General features: G+C 40.5%; 1 protein-coding gene across 2 annotated transcripts; it reads right to left on the reverse strand.

Moving 5' to 3' along the window:
- Positions 1-103: 103 nt before the first annotated feature.
- prickle3 (prickle homolog 3) lies at positions 104-26,061 on the reverse strand. 2 transcript variants are annotated; one of them, XM_030423928.1, is made up of 11 exons: positions 25,860-26,061; positions 18,250-18,332; positions 8,050-8,233; positions 7,694-7,807; positions 7,295-7,432; positions 6,780-6,983; positions 6,007-6,193; positions 3,735-4,073; positions 3,321-3,626; positions 2,436-2,837; positions 104-2,352 (listed from the first exon to the last, which is right to left on the reverse strand). In XM_030423928.1, the coding sequence occupies exons 1-11, from the start codon at positions 25,899-25,901 to the stop codon at positions 1,895-1,897; spliced, it is 2,457 nt and encodes an 818-aa protein (XP_030279788.1). In that variant the 5' UTR covers positions 25,902-26,061; the 3' UTR covers positions 104-1,894. The 2 variants fall into 2 exon arrangements, with proteins under 2 accessions (XP_030279788.1, XP_030279789.1); XM_030423929.1 differs by lacking the exons at positions 18,250-18,332; positions 25,860-26,061 and adding an exon at positions 13,133-13,618.

Consider the following 26,061-nt stretch of genomic DNA (forward strand, 5'->3'; position numbering starts at 1 on the left):
GCTTTGTGTGTGCAGGTGTCATAAATCCTCCACACTAACTGACTCTTTCTGCCGTTCCAAGGTCCTTGTAAGGTGTGTGAGAGTAAGAGTACAGAACAAGACCAACAATTTAAACAAATTTAATATCACCATAAAGTTGCCTCACACATTCAGAGAAACAGAAACTGATATTATAATCTCTTCCTTTGACCCAGAATAAAACAAGAAAGAACAGCGACCTACACCAAGAATATAAAAATAAATGACTTTAAAGGATAAGGTCAACCAAAAATGACAATTCAGACATTATCTACTCGCCCTCATGCTGAGACAAAGCTGGGTTTCATAGTAATCAAAACACTTCTCGACAGCATACTCCTTAACAACTGAAGTAGATTGTTTTAAAATGTAAAACAACAATGACAAATGGCTTCAGAGATCCTAAACTGACTTTATTTACCCTTCAATGTGTGGTCGAGTTTGTGCATGCATGTCAAACAGGGTGTATGCTAACGCTTTTAGCTTAGCAGCCACTGTGAGTGTTTTTGCTTGGAAAGGGTGTAAATTACGTTTTCTACACCAGACGAGCTGCATGAAGCTGTTTCATGTTCATGTTCATGTTCAGTCCTTGTATATTTCAGTTTTTTAGGAGAACGCTGCAACACTGTTTTGCCATAAAGCTCTAAAAATATTTTATGGACTACGAAACTTCACCCAACTTTCCATCAGCATGAGGGTGAGAAGATAATGACTGAATATCATTTCTGACTGAACTCATCATTCAAAGTGTTTTTTGATTAAAAACATGAATGTTTACAGACTTTGCAGTACTTTTTTTGAACTACACAACACATGCAACAAACTTCACATTCGTGATCTCAAAAGCATAGAACTACCACAGTTTGCTGAAGCCATCCATCCCATAATATTTGGCCATTTAGTGTTCAGAACTGTAATATATCACAGCCATATAAAATTGCACATAAGAGCACGGGGCAATGTTACAGTAGACTAAAAATAAGACATGTTTAACATTTCTTTGTGTGCAGTCAGCTCCTGGTCATGCGTGCTGCTGTAAGTTTGCATATGTAAATGATGGTGATGTTAAATATTTCACTTCAGGATAACAGCAGTTACTGTTCAAACAAACTGCAGCACAGGTGTGACTTCTCTCTTGGATTTTCAAATATAATCCCATCACATGTTAACAATAATAAGTCCACATTCATCACTAGTCACACGGTCCATACACCATTTTGTACACTGTAATTCAGAGATCCAACAGTAAGAAGAGTAGTTAATAAATTAATTAAAGAATGTGTTCTCGACCTGCTCCAAACTGGACAGTGTCATGAGATAACTTCAGATGTGAACTGGTGCTACACATATAAAAATGGATCGATTGATAGACAGTAATTTACGGAATACAGCCGGAATTTGAAGGTAGCTGCAAAAACATAGAGGGCAGCATATCACCAGAGAAACTCACAACTGCTGCTCTTTGCTAGCTGTGCTTGGCTGTAGTTAGCTATCGTTGGCTGATTAGCTCATGGCTCAGCTAGCTGTGGAACCAGTGGCCCTACAGTTTGTCTGGATCAACAATCTTTGACAAACTGTTTTTTCTTAATATTCTGTTGAAAATGTTATATTTTGGAATGTTTTAAGCTTAAATTCAGGCCATATCTTACAAATTGATCTTTGAAGTTGGTGACTTTTCTGAGGTTCCTTCCCTTTGCCTAGTAAAGTATCAGGAACAAAGTGTTCCAGCTTTGGAGAGTTTGCAAGTGTGTGTTGGATTTACATCAGCATCGTAAAACAGCTTGAGCACCGGAGTAATGAAGGGCCGTTTGTTCTTCTTGTGCACCATAATTTAGAAAACAACATGCTGCATTTTGCAGTTGCTAGCAGTTGGGGGTTAGGAGATAGCACAGTTTTTATCTTTGTCCTTTGCACCAAGGCTGTGAGCTCTTCTCCTCCGTATGCTGCCTCTCAGTCCCCCGTCTCTCTGCCCCTCCCTCTCTTGTTCCCCCTCTCTGTCTTTGCCCTCCTCGGGTGGCTGTTTTCGGAGCTGGGGGGGCAGAGGTATGGGCTGTCCCAGAAAGAAGCCCTCTTCCTCTGAGTCTGAGGATGAGGAGCAAGTAGAACAGTCTTCATGTTTGTACTGGCCTGACTGCAGGGTCAGTGAGGAAGTGCTGGAAGAGCCTCGCTTGTCCCTGTCTCGCTCGCCCCTCCGGTCCAGGGTGTCCAGTCGAGGCCGTTCGGACCGGGGGTGTCGGTGGCGCCTCTCTGCTCCAGGGTAAAGAGCAGGGTCGGAGGGGATGCGACAACGGCTCCACCCTCGCCGCAGACTCCGCTGGTGATAAGAGGATCCATCTGGGAATCAAGACAAAAACTCAATTAACTTCCAAGTTTCATGAGATGTGTTAATACTCAACCCTCTCAAAACCTTTTCTTACCCAGCAGATCCATCTGCGGTGGGATGCCTTTCTGTAGATGCAACCTGCTTCCGAAGCCCCCCTCCACCTCATCTTCCACCTCTTGCTCATTTTCCTGGCCCTCCTGCTGCTCCTCCTCATTCTCATTCTCATCTTCATCATCATCCTCTTCAACAGAGTAGCTGCTGCTGATTGGTTCTCTAAAGCTTACCCTCGCCGTGCCACTGCGAGACAGCGGCGGCAGAGGATCAGAGGGTCTCTCCTCCGGTGGGGGGAGGTCTGGCAGGGGTGACTCCCCGGGCATCAAGTCACGAGACTTAACGGGCAGAGGAGGTGGGAGGATGGAGGGATTGTCGGGCGGAAGGGGAGGTGAGTCTGATGAGATGAGGTGGTTCACATGGGAGTTTTTCTGAGGAGGAAACACTGCGGAGACAGAAACATGAGGGCACCTTGTCGTTAAAGAATACGTTTGACCAAAAACTCACCCTAATGCTGACAGACAGGAAGTTTTTTTTGTCTATGAAACATTTCTGGAGCTTCGGAGCAAAAACAGTATTGCATCATTCTCTTCAACAACTGAAGCAGCTGGGGACTTGTTTTACTACTTAAAAAACAACCAGATATAACCATAAAATGGTTCTATGCAGTCCTGTGCTTGTCCTGTGTTAACCAAGTCTCTGGAAGCCCTGAGATTTCAAATAGCTTTTAAGAGACAATATTTACACCCCTTTTGAATCTACAAAAATGTTTTGTTGACTACAAAACTTCACCCAACTTTCCATCAGGATGAGGGTGAGTAGATAATGTCTAAATGTTTGTTTTTGGGTGAACTTACCCTTTAAAACACAGTCAGGTTAGATTATATAATAGCGGCTTGTTTTTATATCAGGCGTTGGTTTCTGTTACCTTGCATAACTTGATTTGTCCTTTCCACCCAGTTCCTGCAGTCTTTAGCAGTCGAAGTTCCTCTTGAATTAAGACCTGTTAGTCCAGTACCTCCATTCAGCTCTCCCTGGAACTGAAGACCACTGACAGGAAGTTTGATCCCACAGTCCTCTGGCAGTAAACTGTAATGTGGAAGGTCGCTGGGCCAAGATGGCCCTAAGCCATTTCCTAGATGAATGTGGGGAAGAGGTGAGTAGGAGCCTCTCGGGTGAGGATGACCACCGGGTGAAGGAAGTCCGTTTTGAACTGGAGCAGTGCAGTGGACACCTGAAAGAAGCAGAGCAGATAAATGTGTGAGAAAAGTCTCTCTCAGGGACATTTATTGCATTGTGACCTACATATCATCTGGATATCACACCAATGTACTGTGATCACCTCTGTCCTCCACTGCAGCATGGATGCAGTCTTTTGCAGGAGTTATAGGGGGTCTGACGCCCTCTAGTGGCTGCAGTGGAGAACCACACTGTGGCTGCTGGTGTTTCTCTATGTTCCCACAGCGTCTTTGCTGAGGCGGTCTGCTCTGCAGCGCCGAGTCACAGGAGTCAGAGTTGTTGGGGTCTTCACCGAGCGAGCAGGGCCTGGAGCAGAAGATGAGCCCCGCTCGAGGGAGGAAGGGACGGCCGAGAAGAGGCAGCTGACAGCGGGCACAGCAGAAACACACTTCCACCGCATGCCAGTGCTGACCCTCATATGTCATCTGACCCTGGTCGATACCTGAGAGGAAATTATTTCATGATTACACAAGTTAGACTGCACATCGGTCTATATCATCTCAGAATGTGTATACAGTATAAATATATATCAACAGTACTGTACTATACTTTACTACAATTTTGATTGGCTCAGCCCCGTTTTAACTACTTGTTCTCCTACAAAACTGAATTCATGCTAGCTAAGTTCAAAGACCTAAAACATTTTTTGGGGTGCCTGACTCTCCTGTATTTATTTAGTTTTTCCTATTATATTCTAGCTGTCAGTGTGAAGTGCTGTACATCATTCGATGCAGGAGAATCTTAAAGGAGAACTTTGGCCGTTTTTAACTCATATCCCTGTTGATCGAGGTTACCGAGTGCTGTCAGTAGGAAAAAAAACGTGAATTTTTTTGCACAATATTGACCAGATATCAGGACGGCAGCTAAAGTGAACCTATGGGGGCAGACAACCCCTAAGTTTCACTTTCGGTTATGTCTGCCCCCATAGGTTCGCTTTAGCTGCCGTTCTGATACTCAGTAAATATTGTGCCAAATGTTCTCGTTATTTTTCCTAATGACAGCACCTCCGTAATCTCGATCAACAGGGACATGGGTTAAAAACGGCCGAAGTTCTCCTTTAGGTTTCAGTGTGCTTTGTCTGAGAATGGAAGAAGTTTTAAAAAATGACACAAATTTTTCACTGTGAAATCAGAGAAAACCCTAAGAAGTTTAGGTTTGTTTGTTTTTTTATTCAAAAACATGTACTTGAATGTTTTATACTTACTTGCCAACAGTGGATCTTTTCAAGTTATAGCCATTTACTCAAATGTCATCCTCTATGTCATTTACTGACCACGCAGATGTGTCCAACAAAAGTTCAGAGTAAATAGAAATGCTTTTTAAATCTAACAGAGGACACTGATGCAAAAGTGATTTTTTTTTTTTCAGAGAAATATATTTAATTGTGACCATGAATAACAACCGTTGTGCTGTGAGGAGTTTTGCTGAGATATTTATAATTTCTCCATGCAGCTGGCATGAATGACATTTGAAAAAACAAGGAGGGAGACAGCTGGTCCAAATATTATCGTGGTTGCATTTTTTTTTTAAACCTCTTTTACGAACACCAGGAGGAGAACATTTTTTTTTACAGACTGATCTGAGATGAATCAACTTACAATGAGCTTATTCTCAGTGATCTCTGGTTATTAAACTGCTCTTTTGTGCAAAGAGATGATAATTGAGTAATGAATTTCTACAGTGTCTCTTTCATTTAATGTGTCTCTTTGTGCTGCTGCAGTCTTTCCATCAATCTGACGGCATGCAGTTCAGACTTGTGCCGTGCTGGAGGTTTTAAAGAAATGTTACTGGAATCTTACCAAGTCAGATGTAGTAAGATAACTGCTGAGGTTTTTATGTAAAGTGAGTCAGGCAATAAATCAGAAACTAGACCAACGTATTTAATTGCCATCACTTTATGTAACAAGCTGCCTATCTGACAGGAGCTTTATTTATTTGCTTTCTTTCAGACGAATGGCATCACTTCAGTTATAACCACCCTAGTTTGCATTTATGAGCAGAACATAAATGTATAATAAACAGTTTATAACACAGTATTATGTAGTTGTGAGCAGATTTAAATGTTTGTCAACAGCTTTAACTACTTTGTGGGCAACCAAGTGGACAATGGTGTAAAAACAAATAATGAAATAATAAAATAGTGAAACATAATTGTAAATATAAAATAAGTTGCATTAATTGACACTTAAAATGTCCTTACATCTGCTAACAACTAAATTATAGTGAGTTATGACCCATTTATTAAATGTATGATCCTAATAAATCCTTCACTTAAAGTAAACTGTCACCAAAGAAAGAGTGAATATCCTGTTCTCCTGCATGATAATGACTGCTAGCTGCATGCTAAATGAGTTTCTTTAGACTTATTTCATTACCTATGTGTTCTCCGCAGGTATCACAGTACTCAGCGTACAGTGACTCATAGCAGGAGCAGCAGTATGGCCGACTCTCTCTCATGATGTAACGCTGGCCGCCGAGCGCAGCCTCACACTCAAAGCAACAGAAGTGCTTCATGTGCCAGTATCTTCCTTCTGCCTCTGTGCATTCATCAGCGAGAATAATCTGGGATTGAGAAACAACAGTTCAAGACAGGGTGACAGAGGTCACTCAGCACAGCAGTGGTGATTTCATGACTACAGTAGTAAACAAATTGCAGTCGTATAAATGAGTAGTGAGGATTTGGGTTAACAAGATAGGGGAAAAAAAAATTTAATCGGTACCCTGTTGCATGCTTCACCATCCTCTGAGTCTAAATAACACTTGTGGGTCAGTTGTGCCAGATCTATTAGTCAACTACGTCAACTAATCTCTTAAGTCACACTGAGAAGCCATTCAAGAAAAGAAGATGCAGACTGAAAAATCTGCAAATATCTCATGATGAGGTCTCCCCTCACAAAACACCTGACAGGGTCTGATGATTCATTAAAGAATCTTTCTAGGCAGGTTAAAAAGAAGCCGCATGTCCTTCACATCTCACTCACAACTCTTCTTGCTTTCTTTTTGAAGATTTTATTAATAAATGTTGTGTTCACAGTAGAGAGCAAAGGAAACAAGGGATGCAAGTGATTTAAAATGGGAACAAAGGGACCTGCTGCACAACACTGCTGCTGAGTTTATTCAACATGTTGGGGATATTAGTGATAGTCACCTCATCGCAGGCCTGGCAGCGAGGCTTGAGCCTCTCAGCATGGTGCCGTCCACAGTAGATCTGTCCATCCTGGTAGAAGTAGATCAGATCGACTAACAGCTCGCTGCAGGAGGCACACTGGAAACATTGAGGGTGCCAACAGCTGCCCTGTCCCGCCCGACTGGCAAACACTGCTATGTCTCCACCGCAGATCTGTCTGCCACACTGGAAAAATAAATCTGGTTAGGGTGGTGCAGAGGGAAGGAAGTTAGCTGGTGTATCCTTCAACAAATGATGAACGCTGCAGTTTGCTCATACAGCCCTGTAATCAGTAAATCCCAGTATGATGTGGCCCCTGAGCAATGCCTGCACCTACTTGCACCTGAACTTCCTCGAGAAGAAGAAAGAAATCCCTCTTCTGCACGGCTCTGATGTATTTTAAAAGGCTTTAACTGGTTGTTTTTGAGCTTCATATTGGCCTGTCTCATGAGAGAATCTGCCATGTTTTCTGAACCTAAATTAAAATCGTGCTCTACCTGCTGGCAGATGGCTCCGGTCATCGTTACTGGGAAGAGTCTGACGATGCCTCTGCCCAGGTTTTCCCTTTTTCTCTGCTGACTGAACAAACGCAGCTCCTTCTTCTCCTCCTCGTCCAGAGAGTTACAGTACTGCGGCTGCAAGAAACGCATAGATATGCTTGATGACGTGTGCATCATAAAGTGAACATTAGAAGCACTGGCTTTCTAACAACAGCTGCTATGTAGCAGTTGAAAGAAAAGCTCAGAATCAATAATAGTAATAACACAGTATTATTGTGTTGGGATTTAGCAAACATGCTAAACTGAAGGATTACGTGCATTTAGCATGTCACCACACTACAATTCAACAGGAGCGAAGCAAAAAACTAGAACATCCCTAAATCACAGTGATGTTACCTCACTGTCGTGGGCTGGAAGCTGGTGCAGCAGTTGTTTGATTCGGTATCTCTCCCCTGGACTGTTCACATAAGGTATCCTGTCCTCTGGCAAGCAGCTAAAATACTGGTATACCTGCATGAGGAGACAAGTGTGGTCACAGAGAGGCCGCAATGACAGAAGACAGAGAGCAATCTAACCCATTACAGAGCAATTTATACAATTACAGTCATAAATCAAACACTGAATACTTTTTTCCCATGGTTATAAAATTGTTTTGAGTGTGTATGAACATGTCCAAGTGGAAGTGTGCTTCATGCTTGTGTAGCAATAACCTTTGTCTCGGCTCTGCATCTGCACCACAATGTGGTTGTTACCTGTTCGGGCTTGAGCCCAGGTGGGACCCATGAGTACTCCTCGGAGGCACAGCCCGAGTCGTCATCAGAGATGGAGTGTCTCTGGAAGTCTGATACCAGTTTTGTCATCATCTTTTCCAGCTGTCCCGGCACCGAGCGCACGGCATGCTCCTCTCGCACACACTTGCAGTGCACACAGATCTTCCTGTGGAGACAAGGACAGCTTCAGGCTTCATCCTCTGAGACTCTTCATTGATTTACAACAGAAGCTAAAGAAGATCAAACGTCACATACTTCAGGAAATATACGTGGATGCCACTCCTGATGCCTTGGGTTCAGAAGGTGCAAACCACAGAACTAAAACTTTAACCCAATTTCAGATTTATATCAGTGCCTCATTTCTGGAAAGACATCGAAAATATAGGATTTGAAGGATTTAAGAGGATCTATTGGCAGTAATGGAATATAATATTCATAATTATGTTTTTAGCATATGACAACTAAAACAAAGAAGTGTTGTGTTTTCATTACATTAAAATTAGCCTTTTATATCTACAGGGTTGATTACCATTCACATTTGAAACAATACCACTACCAGTACCAGGAGTTTGGTACCATACCTCTTAACTGTACTTTACTCTGTCTGTAATGACAAAAATGTAATTTCAAGTTTAACAAATAAGTCACCAAATACAAAAGGAGGAAGAAGGAAGCTCTTCAAAGACCCGAAGGCAGCTAGAGAAACTGTTTTCACTCTGCACACTTTTACTCAACCAGGGTATCTGGACTGAAAATAAGAAACTGATGGAATACCAGCACAGCATTAGACTAAAAAATATAAGTAACGTTCAAGGGGAACGTTAAAAAAGCAGTAAAGGGCAGCAAGTCTGCCTAATCCAAAGAAGAAGAAACACTGTCACTGTCTGTAATGTTGTTGTTGTCACTACAGCAGTGTTTGCATACTGTAATATTTCCCTGTAAATATTATTTACATGCTAAACCGCACGCACTGTTGTAGCGCACTGAAGGGCACGTTGGTCAGGAATTTCAGTTGACTTTCAGGTTATCAAACATGAAGCACTCTTCAGCTCTTGGATGCATTTTATGTCTGAGGAGGTGTCTCCTCATGTACGGCATGTTGCCCTGTTCAGATTTGTATTTTGCAATATTGCAGCGTGTTGCCCTGACTCACTGCAACTTCTTGCCTGGGTGACGTTTCACTTTCTCTCTATAACGATAAAGACATGCTCTCAGGTACCAAACTTTGGCACAGATTATTTTTACAGGAGTCAGTATTTTGTAGTGCCAATGTAATTAGGTCAGTACAGAGTTTGGAAATGAAACCGAGTATTTACTTGGTTGCATTTTGCAACCACATCACAATATGCCACTAAATCCAACACAAAGTCCTTTTTGAAACCTATGAGTATGCCAGATGTAAATATGACTCTTACGCTAAGGTGATAGAACCAGCAATAATCCCAAAAAGCTCTGAAAGTAACTCTGTTTACACCACATTCATATGGGCACTCCCACAGTTGGTAGCCGTATACATTCTGAACACACTTTGTGTTGGAGACATTTAGACACAAATCAGCCCACACACATTCTTGAGGTTGACTCAACTACACTAGCAGCCAAATATTACTAATAAAACAGTTGCTGGGCCAGGACACAAACACAAAACCTCCAGATCATTTAAAACAAACTCAGAATCTTCATAGAAGAAACAGTACACAGTGTAGTGTGTAGCATTGTGTGTAGTGGTAATGCATTTTCACAATTGGAGTGAACTCAATTAACCACAGATGTTATTGACAATTAGACAATCCTGTTCATGCCCACGTTACACTGACACCTCACTGACCGGATCTGCATTAGGACCAGCACGGCCCAAACAAGCTACTACCAAACAAGCAGGAAATGAGGTCACTGACATAAGCCTGGGCGTCAATCCCGGGGCAGTTAAGAGCAGGAGGTGAAGATGGGAGCAATAATCTCCCTCTGCCTCATATTACACCTCATCATGTCGTCCTCACCGCATTCAGTCCGGCGGTGGGTGTGACTCTGTGCGTGGGAGCGGTGGAGTCAGACTAAAGCGCCCAGGGGTGAAAATGAGGTTTAGGTGTCGGGCATGTGTGTGGATGCGACAATATGGCCATATGCAGCGTGTATTGCATGTGTGCATCTCTGTTACGATTGCATAACAGACTGCCAGCTGGCACTTGTGGCTCAAGTTCGCAAGGCACAAAGCTGCTTTATTCCACCACCCAACCCCCACACAAACCCAAAACAGCTAGCACACAAACACACAACTGCCTGTCAACTGCAGGAGAGCTCCTCTTCTAATCAATCGACTGATGAAAAGTCTTCCTCTTTTGAAATGTTAGCAGTGGCCGGTAATTACTGCATGCCACTGGAATGTACACCTCTCTCTTTACTCAACACAACTTCATTGTTGTGAAGTTGACAAAACAGGGACTGCCGCTATGTGATCCCAGTAGCTTTTTCTCTCTTGCAATGTGTAGCTGGCACTTTATAAAGCTATGATCGCTAAGCAGGTAGAACCAATATAAATACTAGTAAACACAACACGCCAGCTTAGGCTAAGCCATGTTGGCATGAATCTAACCCCAGCTGTACGTCAGTATGTGTGAGTCTTTGTATGCATGTGGCCTTTTTAGCAAAAAAAGGGGGAGGACAACGACACAGATGCCTATGTAAGTGGGCAGGAGGACAGAGCTGGGGACCTGGCATGATGGAACAGATGGCAGTTGCACCACGTCTCACCCTGTTCCACCCCACCAGCCAGCCCCCCCCCCACATCCACCACCAGCAGCCTCTACATGATGAAAGCATTTGGAACAGGGATATAATTACCAGCGGGTGCCAACCCTCACATGCAACCTTCAGTAATTGGGAGATGACAAAGAGCCAATCTGAGAGAATTTGGGGTTTGTAAACTTGCAGGAGAGTCTCAAATTATGTCCCTCTCTCTGCAGGCTGCTCTCCTGTTATAATGCCATTAGGGCAGAGTTAAACTTGATACACTTCTTCTGTGCAAACCATAAACCAAGGGGGCTTACTACATATACAAGAGACAAAATGTTGAACCCACACATGAGCAATTCAGCAGCGTCAAAGTTTACTGTTATTTATGTGATTTCTATTTTGGTGGTTAGATCGTGACCTCAGTAAACTTAAAAGAAGCACATTTCTGAAGGGTATCTCAACACTGCAATTTACAAACGCCTGCTGTGCTGAGCCCTGTCCTGTCCAATTATTTGAGTCACAATCCTCTGATGTAATGCGACTGGTCTGTTTCGACTCTGTCTGGTGGCTGTGTACCACATTTTTTGCTGATTGAGGAAAAAAATTAATAGGAAAGATTCAAATGAGGAAAAATCCAATTAAATATAGTTTGATTATCCTGGTTGATTTATAGAGCAAGAACAGCTATGACGACGTCAAGATAGATGTCAATTTGGTTTATAATTTTGTAAAGGGTGAAATGTGTCAAACTCCTGTTAAACTTCCAACTAAAATGATTAGTCACTTCAGAGAAATCTGAAATTATAATTGATTAATTGTGTAAGTCATTTTAAAAGCAGAAATGTAAAACATTTTCTCATTCCATCTCCTCAGATGTGAGCCTTTGCTGCTTTTCCCCTGTTTTAAATCATCATAAATTGAATATATTTAGGGCATGGTCTGTTGGATAGCCATTTCATAGAGAAAACAACTAGTTGAGAAAATAATTACTGTACTTCGTTGTAGTTCCCCAATTTAATTGCCGGAGAACACCTATGAGCTTTAGAGCGAGGACTCTAAATAAAAATGCCTTGACAAATCTGACTGATTAAGAATTCTACATCTTGACAACATCTGTGATTATCCTAGCTATCAGAATGTACTGCACTACACTGAGTTTACAACCAATCATGTGTGTTAGTAACAAGGAGACACAGTGGAAGCTGCTTTGGACAGGAACCAACAATCTGCCTTTTAAATTTGCTTTGCTGGACCAAAATGTTCTTACTGTGACTGCTGGTGCAGCTGGTACTGTTATTGTTGTTAATTATGTTTACCACCTAAACACAACCCACTCATACATATCAAACTAAATTATTATAAATAAAATAATAACGAAATAAACTAAAAATAAAACTCAGGTACAGCTCTCTCATGCTGATGGAGTATTAGATGAAAATAATGAAGAGAAACTAAATATTGACAATTTTTCCGGCTACACTGCGAAACACAAAATATCTCAATATTTTGAAACCTCAGTAAATGCTCAGACTGGGAAAGCATGAGGTGACAAAACAAAATATCACAATTTTGACCAAATACCTCGATATCAATATGGTGACATTAATGGAGGGGTGACTATTGGTAATTTCACAAAATACTGACACAAGGACATGTTTGATAAATAATCATCAGGTATGTGGATATAATGACTAAGGGGGTAAAAGCAAGTGGCATCATGCATCCCAAAATGTACAATGCCAACTAAAGCAAATTAACTAAATCATGTCAAGCTACAACTTCTTTGCTGCTGCTTGATACAAAAGAAAAACATGCACCATATGAATATAACCATATCCAAAATATAAGACAACATATAGTCTCATAACACAAAAATGACCATGTCAATATTTTGCCCAGCATTAAGCTCAAATAAACTTTTGTAAATCCAACAGTCTTAATTAGCTTTGGCTGCTGGGGGAGATTTTAATTCACTTAATCACTTTCATTTTCAAAAGTGACATCTCCATGGAGCTACCATATATTTCTTCTTGCTAAGATACATTGTAGGAGCAACAACCCTAACTGTACCTTACATCATGGTCCACACCTAAAGTCCCCACAGTATGTACTTAACAACATAAGGTCACTCACACACACACACACACACACACACACACACACACCACACCTACACACACACACACACACACACACACACACACACACACACACACACACACACACACACACACACAAATCCCTCAGTCTACCCACATCTCCCAACTTAATGATTGTTTGAGTTTCTAGTCCCTCTAATCCAGTTAGACTGTAAATATGGTTTCTTCAGTACCTGCTATAATCATGACAAATTATTCCAGGTAGGCTTGTTGACGCTGTCCCATCCAGACTTGTCTTCCAGCGAAACCGTAAAAAGTTTGCATCTGATAGACGCTGACTACTGTCAGCCTGTTGTTCAGTGAGAGCAGAATATTCTATGGCAGCTCCTTCTCATGTGATAATTTCTCTGTCTGCTCGGCTCTTTTCAATGTCCACGCCACCCCCGATTCCCGCCCTCCTCCGTGCTGTCAGTGGGCTCAAACAAAAGGCTGGGTCATAACCACACACTGCAGAAAATACGAAGTTCTCATATGCTCATTTGATTTTTAAATTTACTTAAAGAGATAAGCTTAAGTAAACAAGCCACAGGCTTTTCTGTTGTACATTTCAAATTAGACTTCTATTTACTCATGCTGCCTTTGTAGATAAGCGACAAATGAGTCCAAGTGACGATCATGCAGAGTAAACTCACTGTGTCTTTTCTACTGTGACCAGACTGCTGTAACTGATTTTATAACAGATGGACGATTGTTGCTTTGATGCAGTTATTAATCATGGCAACACACAGAGCAGATTTCTAGCCTATGAGCAAAGATGTGCTGTGCAGTATTTGTCATATTATGCGATCATGATGGTGTGCAAAACAAAAATGTGTGGCTGGTGAAATATCACGCTGGCAGCGTGACGTTCAATCTTAGTGAAGTCACGACACTCATCTGTCTTCAGTCAGTATATGAGGATGAGTAACAGATAGTTGATTCATTCATTAGTCACCCTACAAAAATACGCAACTAGTTTGACACAGAGTGAAACACTGCCAGCTTCTTAACTGTCAAGAGTTTCTGCTTTTCTTTGTCTTGCAAGATAGTAAACTGAATCAATATTTTAATTTTGTAATGTTGATCCATAGAATATGTCACGTTCTGCTCAGGGAAGTAGCAAGATATTATACTATTCTCTTTAACATTTTACCGAATATTATTATCAAATTATCAAATAAATACAGTGTTTGTTAGGTATACAAATTACGGCTGGGCAATATAATGATATTTAGTCTTTATCGTGATATAAGAATACCTTATCTTGTTTTTAAAGGCTCCTGGTTCTACCAACTTAGTCATTATATCCACTATATCACTGATGAGCATTGGTCAAAATGTCATTGTGTTTATCCCCTTGTGTCTAATGATCACATATAGTATGATACAGACATGGCTGTATCTCAGAAACTACAAAGAGTTATATAACATTTTTGGAACCATCGGGAAAAACCTCAATTTCAAGGTGTGCTTTGATGCAGTGTAAATAGAATATTTAGTATGTCAAATGGATGGTAAACTTCAAATATGTACCAATTAAGACATATGTGAAATAAGAAATTTTAATTGTGTCATGTGTAGCCACATATCTTGGCAGTTTCCACAGCAAATTTGGTGTTTCTATCTCAAAAGGTATTTGATTAAGAACATCGTGATTTGATTTTGTCGCCCAGTTCTAGCTTTTATGGAGTGCTTTTCTGGAAATTTCAAAATATTGAGATTTATATATCATACATATATAGAATATATTACATAGCCTAAAAATAATGCCTTATCTCCCATCCCTAATCGGATATATCGTAGCTCATTATATAGTTATTAAACAGTTCCGTATAGCATCCCAAAGATAATCCTCTGCTTTAACTGTGTGCTGCTGGTGTGATAATCTATAAGTGAGACATACTGCTGTGGGGTATAGTGAAGCCCTCCTTAGATCTGATTTTAAGAAACAGATGGGCTTTGTCCTATAAGTCTCTGCCACTAATTTGTGACTGAGTAATTGCCACATGGCCACCCAGACTAATAGCAACGGCAGCTTTGAACACTTTTGAAGCGTGGCAGGGACCTGCGGGTCAAAAGTAACTCAATTCACTAGCTGCTGGGCAGTGGAAGCACCATCTGCCCCCCAACGCATTTGAGGCTCGGTCTGAGAAAGATCAGGATGAAGATGGATCACTTCCCTCTCAGCGAGTATCAGCAGCTAAGCCTGTGGTCACTTGGATGATCTTCTCCGTCAGAGAAGGTGTGACTCTAAATTGGTTATTAAGGAAGATGTAATTAGCAGCAGACTCCAGGGTCTTAAACACTGACCCCCATAAATCTCAATCATTGAATCACTTTCATTGTCCTCATTCTCCTGGATCAGCTTGAAACATCTAAACAAGACATTTCCCTTTTTAACCTCACCCAAAAGTCATCTCAGATCTGTCCTCTAGACAAATACATAGCTGAAAATCTTCTATAAGCAGTATGTTCATGCTACGGAGATTAAACATACTGTAAACAGATCAATGTGTACAGAAACTAGACTTACACCAGAGTGCTGCCGGAGGTAGAGAGCAGCACACGTGTTTTAGATTACATCGTAACTTCTAAGCTTTTTGTCTTGACCTGAATAGAGGGAACAGAACTGAAAAAAGCTAAAAGATACAATTACAGTCTTTTGGTTACATGCAGTATGCATTCCTCTGCCTTTTGTTTTATTCTCTCCATCACTGAGCCACAGCCATGCAGTGCCCATCTGGCATTGTGAATGCAGACTTTGTAACGAGAAATAAATCTTTTTTTATTCAGTCATCTAGCTGTGTGTCAAACAGGGTGATTGTACTCTGCAGTCTTAGAGTCTGGAAACACTAAACACAACACAATGCACTTGGAGACTCTTTGCTTCTTTTACATCAAATAAATACGATGTAATAAAGAAATATTTATACCCTTCTGTTTATATTTGACTCTTCATGAAATATAAATGTCACATTGAAAAGCGTAAGCAGCAGTGAAAGGAAGGGGAGACAATGGGGGACACAGAGGGAGGTATGAAGTGTTCGAGAGGGTTACTATCACAGCAGTAAGGCCTGATCTTATTAGCGTGATTGACAGGATTAGACTAACCAAGAGACCCAACCAGCTGGATATTCACTAAAGGACGAAGTAAGAGGAAAGAAAGGGGGCTCAAAGGAAAGAACGCAAGAACCTGCTTAACAGAATTAGCTGAATTGTTGTTTGGGAGGGCCTTTGGCAGTTGTTAACAACTCCTGAACAAAAAGGTGTAAGAGGTATGTATGCTGACTTTTCAAGTGTCTTCTGTCTACATTTAAAAAATAAAGACTTTTGCTGCCCCAACAGTCTTAAAAACTCTCCAAACACTCAAACAAACAATATGGACATCCTACGAAACACTCGTCCATCTGGTGTAGGGCTTGTCTTTTGTCCTTAAAACTTGTTCCAGATGAACACTCAGCTGATCTGCTGCTGGACTCAACACAAACTTTAAATAGGAACCAGTTCGGCAAAATTGAATGGTTGCCATTTTTAGTCACCTTGTATTGTGACACTGTGTGTACTGTCTATATCAGCTTAGTGATTAAAAGTAGTTGGTAGTTTGTGCTTTATCCCATTCTTCAAAGAGTTAATCTCAGGGCCCAGACACACCGAACCAACATGAAATAAGTCTCAGCCAAGAGGCTACAGATGATGATCAACTAGTTTGTATATATTGCGACTGCGTGAGAAATAGAAAATCTTTGTGGTGATAAAGCAGCATTTTCTGACACCACTCTTGCTAATATCGACACTTTCAATCTTAAATATGATATATATGATTAAAAGTTGCAAACAGCACTGGCGCAGAGGCGAAAATCAAGGCGAAACCACACTAAGTGGGCAAAACCATGCACTACAGCGACAGCCTCAAGGCGCTTTTCCTTTCTATTGCCGGTATTCACTGATTTGCTTAGCTGAAGAGCAAATCAGAGGGACTGATGGGCTCTACTGACTATTCTACCTCCGCCAAGGGCCATTCAGTGCCAATGGTGCAGGACACACTGTCACAACTTGGACCAAAGTCATTCACCAATAGTTTAGCCTGGTGTGTCAGGGCCCTTGAGTGTTAACAGTTAATGTATCAACCCTCAATTGATGGTATGAAATATACCTGTAGTGCAGCTGTTGTCATGTTCACAGATCCCTCAAAAATAAATCCAGCAAGACACTGCCCACGTGAATAAATACACCAACACACTTACAGCACTGTTCAGTTCCAACTGTTTTGTCTGTCTTAAAAATGGCTGCCACTGACGTCAGCCCAAGGCCAGGAATTGGTTGCCAGTTTGTTAAAGTCGTTGCCAGTGGTAACCTGGCAAATCTTACTGTAAACCCTGTGTTGTATCAAGCCACAGTGCCTTTTACCTTAAAGCCCTCTGGTGTGCAATCCACCATATGGCCTTAATTTCAGTACAATAAATGACAAGCACTACTCTGACATAGGAAAATGTCTTAAGTCTAATTCTCTGGAGCCCAGACGTACAGCACATGTTGCAGGACGACAGTAATCAGTAATCCTGCTGCTGTGTCGCGCTTCTGTTTTCACATGAAGATGAAGTCAACTCAAACAAAATGCAGCTGCTTCTGTTGCAGATGTCAGGGCTTAATGGCACTGAGCCTATAGTCCTGATTCTTTAGGACCATGGGGGTTAGGGAGGCTGATCGGCTCTGTGAATATGACTGACTGGGTCATGTTTGTTGTCTTTTAATGTACAGCACTCATCGTGTACACAGATCACGGTTAAGCTGATTTCCATTGGCTGTAATGTTGCTGTTCTAGATAAGAGATGAAAATACACAAACACAATGACACTGATTCTTATAGATCTATTCATTACACTTTTACGTACCACAGAGAAGAAACAAGTGTTTTTAAGTGGAGTGAATAAATCAGATACAGATAAATGTTCTTGTTGCTGACAGCTGCATATTATATCTGACAAACAGCCACAAAAAAAGACCTCTCTTTGGGCTGGATCTTAACTGGCCTCATCATCAGAAATCTGTGTAACACATAAAAGCTTGTGTGTAAAAGAATATTCAAACTAAATCAAAAGCATAACAAGCCAATAAATGGTTAAGGTGCCACATCTTGTGATTACATATTTAAAAAGCTGATTTTAGACCTTGGTTTTGGTTATTATCAGAAGTCACACCAGATCCAAAGAGCAGCAGGAGAAGGTGTAACTCTACCAAATGTAAATAAAGACTGAGGCAAACATTTCCTGCTAAGGTTACAAGCAGCGTACAAGACCCCAACAGTTCATACCTCCAGCCATGGACACGGAAGCCGGGGCACTGGTCCCCACAGCGCATACACGGCTGGCCTTTGTCCGGGTCCTCTTCCTCCTGCTGAAAACATAACACAAAGTCACTCCAGCTCACAATGTCTCCCAGGGAGCACCATTCATACCTGTTCCCACAAGATAGTTAGGTTAAAACAACATAGTGAGTACATACAGTGGTCGCTAGACATGGCCGCAGAATCATCAACATCATGTCGAGTGAGTGAGTCCAGTTAAGCCAGGAGCAGAATGCACTTAGAATCCATTGCTTCAGCCTTTACATCAGCAGTGTTTGTGGTGGAGTGTGGGCTACCCATAGATTTCTCATGATTCGCAAAATGACGACAATTCATGAAAATCCTGTGTGCTTGAACTGGCAGAGATATAAGCCATTAGAACTGTTGCACGGTATGGTCACAGACAGCGATGCGACTGACAGCGTTTAAAGGGACAGTTCAACTGAAAATAAAACAACTTTCCTCTAACCTGTAGAGCTATTTATCCATCTGGATTGTTTTTATGCGTGTTGCTAAATTTTTGTTCCAAAATTAAATCAGTGCACGAAAAACAGTTAACTTCACTGGGAATATAATAAGAAATAAGCCAATATACTCTCTCTGAATAACATTCCCTGAAAAATGTATTTAGATCAGCTCATATCAGACAACATTCATGCCAAATCTGTGAAAGGCCAATATTGTCCGATAAAGACTTTTGCTGCCCCAACAGTCTTAAAAACTCTCCAAACACTCAAACAAACAATATGGACATCCTAAGAAACACTCGTCCATCTGGTGTAGGGCTTGACTTTTGTCCTTAAAACTTGTTCCAGATGAACACTCAGCTGATCTGTTGTTGGGCTCAACACTTTAAATAGTAATCATTTCGGCAAAAATTGAACGATCGCCATTTTTAGTCACCTTGTTTTGCGACACTGTGTGTACTGTCTATACCAGAGCTGGGTTCTAGCCGTGTACAATCACTTGTCAATGCAATTCGGAATGAAGACTTATTCTTATTCTGAGTGTTAAACCCGCAGCTTAATTATATCCACATGTGGGTTTTAGGAATGCTACACTACCAGTATAGACCAAATTACCGTGACGACACAGTAACAACAGTTACTTCCAGGGAAAATACTGGCTGTTGTGAAATTATCTATTTTGTTGTCATCTTGAGGCCCCACAGGTAAATTAGGTCTCCATTCCCATGTTAGTGAAAGATTTGTTTTCAAGAACCTATGACAGCATCAAACATGCATTTCAGATGCTAAAGTGTGATGTGGGGCTTTTCTTCCTACGATTTAATGTACACACACATTGTGCTTCAGTCTGCTGTATAATGATGGGATATGAAGTACAGTATAATGAGGCAAAAGACATCTCAAAAATTCCTTTTGCCAAAAAGTGCTGAGCTGTGTATCTCACTTCGCCAACAGCAACCGAACAATGTAGCACTAAACCAACTACCTCATATCTCACTTCTGATTCAATTCCTGCAGCCTAATGTGTGTGTGTGTGTCTGTGTGTGTGTGTGTGTGTGTGTGTGTGTGTGTGTGTGTGCAGACTATAGACTGCAGACATAGGCCTCTTTTTAGAGATGAGAGGAAGGAAGCAGACACAGGATGAGAGCTGCACCCTTTCCCTCTCCATGCAGTCTCTTTGTCTCCACTTTATTTTTCTCTCACGACTTTATTCTTCAGTGGGACAACTCTTCTATCTTCTGCTATTTTCTGCATTTTCAGCTCTTTATTGTCTATTTTTCAACCTTTTAGAGAGGTTCTGTGACACAATGTTTCAACCTCCATAACTGAGAGAAGGACGAGCCACACAAACAAATTGCACATCAGGATGCAAAATACTCACATGCAAGCAGACGCTAATGACATTTAACGAGTGAAGCAATAAAATGCAAGCATGTGACAGAGTGAGGTACCTGTGCATACCTGCTCAACTGTGTTTTGATCGTCTTTTTCCAACCACACATGAGGTTCAACAGAAGCTTTAACCAACAAACATCAGTATTCATGCCAAGCCTGTTTTCCCATGCAGAGTTCTCTATGAGATCACTGAAGAACCGCAGTGCAGTACTTTGACTATCACAGAGTTTGCTTAGCTTATCTCACTGATATCTGAGGGTCGTAAGGGTTACTCTATGAGTTGTAAGTGCCGCACAAATGAAATGAGAAACCAAGAGAGCAAATAGCAGCTTGCTATCTTGTACTTTTGAACATAAAATCTTTTTTGTTTTGTTCATGGTTCCAGTGTGGAGATAATGGGCTGCTTGTATAAGGCACTGCTGACTGTATCCAGTTCTGTAGGAACATGAACTCGTTAGTCCAGAATAGTCCTACATGACAGTAAACTATAATTTACATGTTGTTTTGAAGCGCCTCGCTGCACACTGTCTGCACAAGCATCCGTCTCGCTCCCTGCTGCCTATTTAATCGCTTATTTGATTCAAATTGATTGTGGTTAACAGCAGCAGGTATGGAAGGTGACAAGACGGGCTAAATGAAGCGAACAGATGATTTCTGGGTGACTGGACCTTTCACTTGTTATTTACTTTGGAAGGTGTTCCTGAGCTGTCACATTCATATGCTGACTGGGCCTGGGAGGCACACACGACAAAATGCCTGTGTGTTTAACACTGATATACAGCAACACTCCTAAATAATGCACATATTAAAGTGACACATAATGCAAGTTAACAGCAGCAGGATAGAAAACACTTTTGGAAATTATACCCGACCTGAAGTGATTACTCTTCAGGATACTACAGGGTGTTACTTACTTTCCATTCATACAGGGAAGAACTGAAATGACACTTTATATGCTCTCATTTGCAGTGTCAGTTTTCTCCACTCAGGCACTCTTTGACCGTCTCTTTTTAAGTCAAGCCTACCTTTACTAGTTTACTTTACAATGCGCAACATTTAATAAAAGTGGGATCAGCACTCACATGATTTATTAACAGCAAACAGATCTAGAAATTATGTTTTAATTCTTCTTTTTGCAATAACCCATTTAGTAAGGGATACTGAGGAAGCTAATGTTTAAGGCTAATTTCCTCTGAACATGTCTGGTGGTGCTCTTAAAAAGATTGTGAGTGCCAAAACAGAACCTCTTGACCTCTTAAAAAGGTATATAAGTTACAGGCCTGAAGAGCCACCATCACAGTTTTAAACTGCTTAAGTTAAAGATGGTTATATTACACATGGAATTAGACAGGTTTTAGGTCTGAGGTTAGACATTATATTTGGTGAGACACACAGTATAACTGAGTGTATAAATGAGGGTTTACGGTAGTTAAGAGTTATCATTTATAGCCTTAACACCTTGGCCAGAGAATTACAGATGAAAAGTAGCCTTTTTTGGAAAATTATAGTGTTTACTCATATTATCATCAAGTGTTACATTAATTCACTCTGTCCCTTCCTAAAAATACTGAAATAAGATCGCCATCTTGTCAACCTTACAGAGGTCTGAAGAGAATCTTACCAAAAATATTAGGAGTAAGAAGATTAGTATTAAGATAATAAGATTTCTCAAAATCCACATAGCCATTTGATCAGATGTGAGTTTGATTCATCTCTAGCCACTGAGGTTTTTATAAAATTAGAAACAAAGAAGATCCTCTGTGAATAATACAATTTTTCTGACGTAGCATGACAGCCCACTGTATCTCTGCCTTTCTATAATTAACTTTTGTCCTGGAATGTCTCTTGAATTCTGTGAGGTTGGCGATACAGAGATCAACCTACATTAGATTAAACTCTGCATAATGACTTGGACTAGCTCTAAAACAGTTTGATAAAATGCTGACAAGAGTTTCAACATCATAGCACTGACGCTCACTCTCTTAAAGACAGATGGTAATTATGAGTTACGCACGGGTTCTGAGATGACGTAATGAATAACGAAGGATTAGGAATCCTGAGAAAAGCTTTACATTTACTTGAAATATTAAGCCTCATTGCGGACTAAAAGATAAGAATATAAACATATCAGAAGATGCATAAAAACCTGTTAGGCTGCTTCACAAGATCAAAGTAGATTATTAGATGGAAAAACATCAAAATCTTAGCGCCTCGCAGCTGTTGTTTGTTAAAAACAGACTTTAATTTGAACAGACACGAACCTTTAATTTACATTTTAATGACTGTGTTTTCATCAAAACACAGGACGACCTTGAACATTAGCCGCTGCAAGTTGGGTTAACATCTCCTTGAATGTTTCCTTATCATGATGACAGTGTCTTGAATGTCAAGGCTACACAGAGACTTGAAGCTTTCATGTGTGTTTCCTCTCAGTTTTCCAAGAAAGATAATGTGTCGTCAAGTTTGTGGCCCAACAATGAGGTTTGGCTTTTGTGCTGCAAGTTAAGGATGTGATGGGAGTGGCGAGAGGAAGTTTCTTCTAAACTAAGTGTGGGTAAAGTAAATACAACATTAACAAGTTCACATCAGCTCACATGCACACACTGGGGCCGGCGTCAGACTTTTCATATCAGCTCCTTTGTTTTCACTAAGTGGGTATAAGGTTTAATCACATGACGCTGCCTCGGTTTGCTTGAGCTCTTTTTTGTTGCTACCAAGTAACCGTGTAACCAGGCAGGTAATGGACAAACTGAAACCCTGCCAGCTTTGTTACCTCACACCAGAAGGCACTGGTTCAGCCAGCCCATATTTACAATCACATCAGGGAATGGAGAATTAATACACCTAAATTATGTCATTAGGCTCAGGCTAAATGAGTGATTCTATTCAGGTGTGTTTAGTTTATCAACCTCAGTGACAGGAGAGAGAGATTATCATGTAGGTTTTGCTCTTCTCCTCTATGTTGTGGCGTAGAAGGGGTTAACCATTAACAAAAGGGGTCAGAGGTTGGGGGCCTTTGCTGCCTCGGCATGCCGAGTAGATGCACCTCTCCTCACTGGACAGGATCAAACAGACAGCCTGCAGCCGACTCCCGCTCTGTGGCATAACACTTCTTGTTGCTCTTATGGTTTACACACCACTGCTTACTTCTCCTGAGGCCAACGCAAACAACGATCTTTAACAACGGCATGGTCAAACATAAATACAATTTTCTGAGCATCAAACAGATATTTTATTTGTGACAACACTACAATTTATTTAATTGATAGTCTGTCTTAACAATCAGTAATTGGTTAATCATTAATATTATATAAAATATATTGGACATTTTTATATGAGACACTGTTTTAACCACTGAGATGATCTATGTTTCATGCAAAAATTAGAGCGGCCACATAAAGAGTTAAATGTAATAGTAACAAAGTAAACACTAAGTTACTAGGATGATAAACTCACTGTTGTGAGTAGGAACAGGAACAGTTCTTATAAAACGCTAAAATAAATTACAGCAGATATCTTTTTTCAAGGGAAAGCGCAGGTGAAACTAATAACATGAGTGACAGCTCCATTCTATGTTAGTGAACCAGCATGAACAACACAAGGAACTGAAGGCAAAGCAGCTAAAAGGAATTTAGTCATTGTCAGGTTATTATTTACAGCTGGGCTTCTCCTGTGACATGTCAGAATATCTGCTGTGTGAAAGGCTGTTGCTACACACTCCTCAAGTCGCTATCTAAAGGTGTTGGGTATGTTTTTGGCCAAAACACATATCCACTTTTCCTGCATATTGGCAAAGAGAATATGTTAACAACACTGTATGGTAGTATTTTTTATTATTAATAAAAAATGTGCCTAAAAGGTTGTGTAGTGGACATGGACTGGAATACAAGACACAACACACAGTAAAGGTTGATATTCTGTTCTCAAATCCTGTATTACAATTTAATTTACAAAACAGTCTCAAATAAACACTGTTGAGGATTGTCATTCAACGCTGATCTCATCATATTCATAACCTGAATTGTCATTTTTAGCCTATTAACACTGAATAATCAATAATAAAGCGATAACAGGTGGTTTTGAAAAAGTACATTTAACCTCTTGGAATTTTATAATAACAATTAAATTTAGTCCCTAAGATAAGAGAGTGAAGAGCCAGCGTGCTACTGTACAGATATTCATCTGTAATTTCATGCAGCCACAACAATCAGATAAGCACACAAATGTTATTACCTAACATTACTTAAGAGTATTGCAGTTTTTAAGAAAAGGAAGTAATTTCATCTGTATAATAGTTAGTGGAGTTAAACTAAAAGGTAATTTGTATCTAATTAAACTTTAGTTAATATATATTTCACAGTTAATAAAGAATTATAGGAGCATTTATCAAGCAATTGTTTATTGTGAAGTTGCAACTGGTGTTTATTCTTATTCTAGTTAATGGTAATACATTTGGTGTAGTTAAGCCACAAACAATATTTAAATGACCATTATTAAGTTGCTAATGAATATAAAAACTTACAGATGTGATAAAATGGTCTATAAAGCATTTCTTTTGATATAACTAGGTAGTAAAATGTACCATTTTGACCAGTTTCACCAATGGTGAAATTTCATATGATATCTAATTACATTGACTGTACATCTATTTATTTAATCTAAGTCATTTTAAGTTTGTTAAAAGACTACAGGCAATATAACTGCATGTTACAAAAGTGTGTAGGATACACTTTCAAATGTGTAGACTTTCGTGTTGTAACATTATTTAAAAGTCAGCTTTCTAGTGCTGATGTATCTGAGTGTTGCATTAAATATTAATGATGTCCATTATCACTTGAGGGCAGTTACTGTGTGTGTCAGGTGGGAACAGGTGTCTTGAGGGTTTAAATGTTGTTAAAGCAGTGACATTAAAGATATAGTATAACATGCAAACTGCATGATCTAAGCTTATTAAATAGGTGTCCAATAAATGTACTAGTGCTAGTTCATAAAAAAAAAGAGGTAGTATTATAGTCTGGTTTGCTACTAGTCAGCTGGATTCACGGTCACTGTCTGGATATATTCCAAGTGTGCTGGGGAGCCAGATGTTTCATGGCCGCACAGCTGTTAAGTCTAGTCTGAAAACAAGCTTCATTTGTTCAGTAACCTGACCATGTAGGCTGTGTTTTGGGCAAAAGTCCAGCAAGGGGATAATTTAACACATCGTGAATTGTTGTTCTAATGAAAACCTGACAAAGGCAGTAAACATGTTCAGGTTTCAGCAGCCACCGCATCCCAACCTGCCGAGGTAGAAATCTATGACGTAGCCTGACCCCTCCTGACTATACCTGGGGCGCCCGAAATGACTCAAGAAACAAAGAATGTCGCTAGGGCTTTCTGCTACACAATATAAAACATTCACTCAGAATGTAAATAGATACATAAAAAGCCCTTTACTTTAAGTGCAGGAATGGGTGGGACATTATCCAAACAACTATTTGGCGACACAAAAGCCAGGTGAAGGTGGGAAAAGTTCCGCTCGGGCTGTTTTCTGTGTTGGACTACAAGTTCATTTCAAGTCTACTATTAAAGTGACAGAGAGAAGGGCTTCAACACCGTACAAATAACCTTTACGTGTGTTTTGTATTAAAAAAAAAAAAACATGTTGGAACAGGTTACCAAATATAAGTTGTGGCAGTCATTAAGAATTAAATGTAGAAAAAAAAAGATACTTACCGAGCGGTTCGACCGTCGCTTTTTAGACCCGCGCAGGAACATGATGTCGGTTGGTTGGACGTTAAAAACACATATGAGTCTCCAAGTGAAAGCGAAGAGAAGAAGCACCGAGGTCTAAACGTTAAAAGTCACTGAGTCTGTGTTAAACTACATGATGTTCCCCTCAGACCGCCGCAGACTCCTCCTTCCGCCTGAGCTAACT

The sequence above is a fragment of the Sparus aurata genome, chromosome 7 (genome assembly GCF_900880675.1).
Source record: "Sparus aurata chromosome 7, fSpaAur1.1, whole genome shotgun sequence".
Taxonomy (NCBI): domain Eukaryota; kingdom Metazoa; phylum Chordata; class Actinopteri; order Spariformes; family Sparidae; genus Sparus; species Sparus aurata.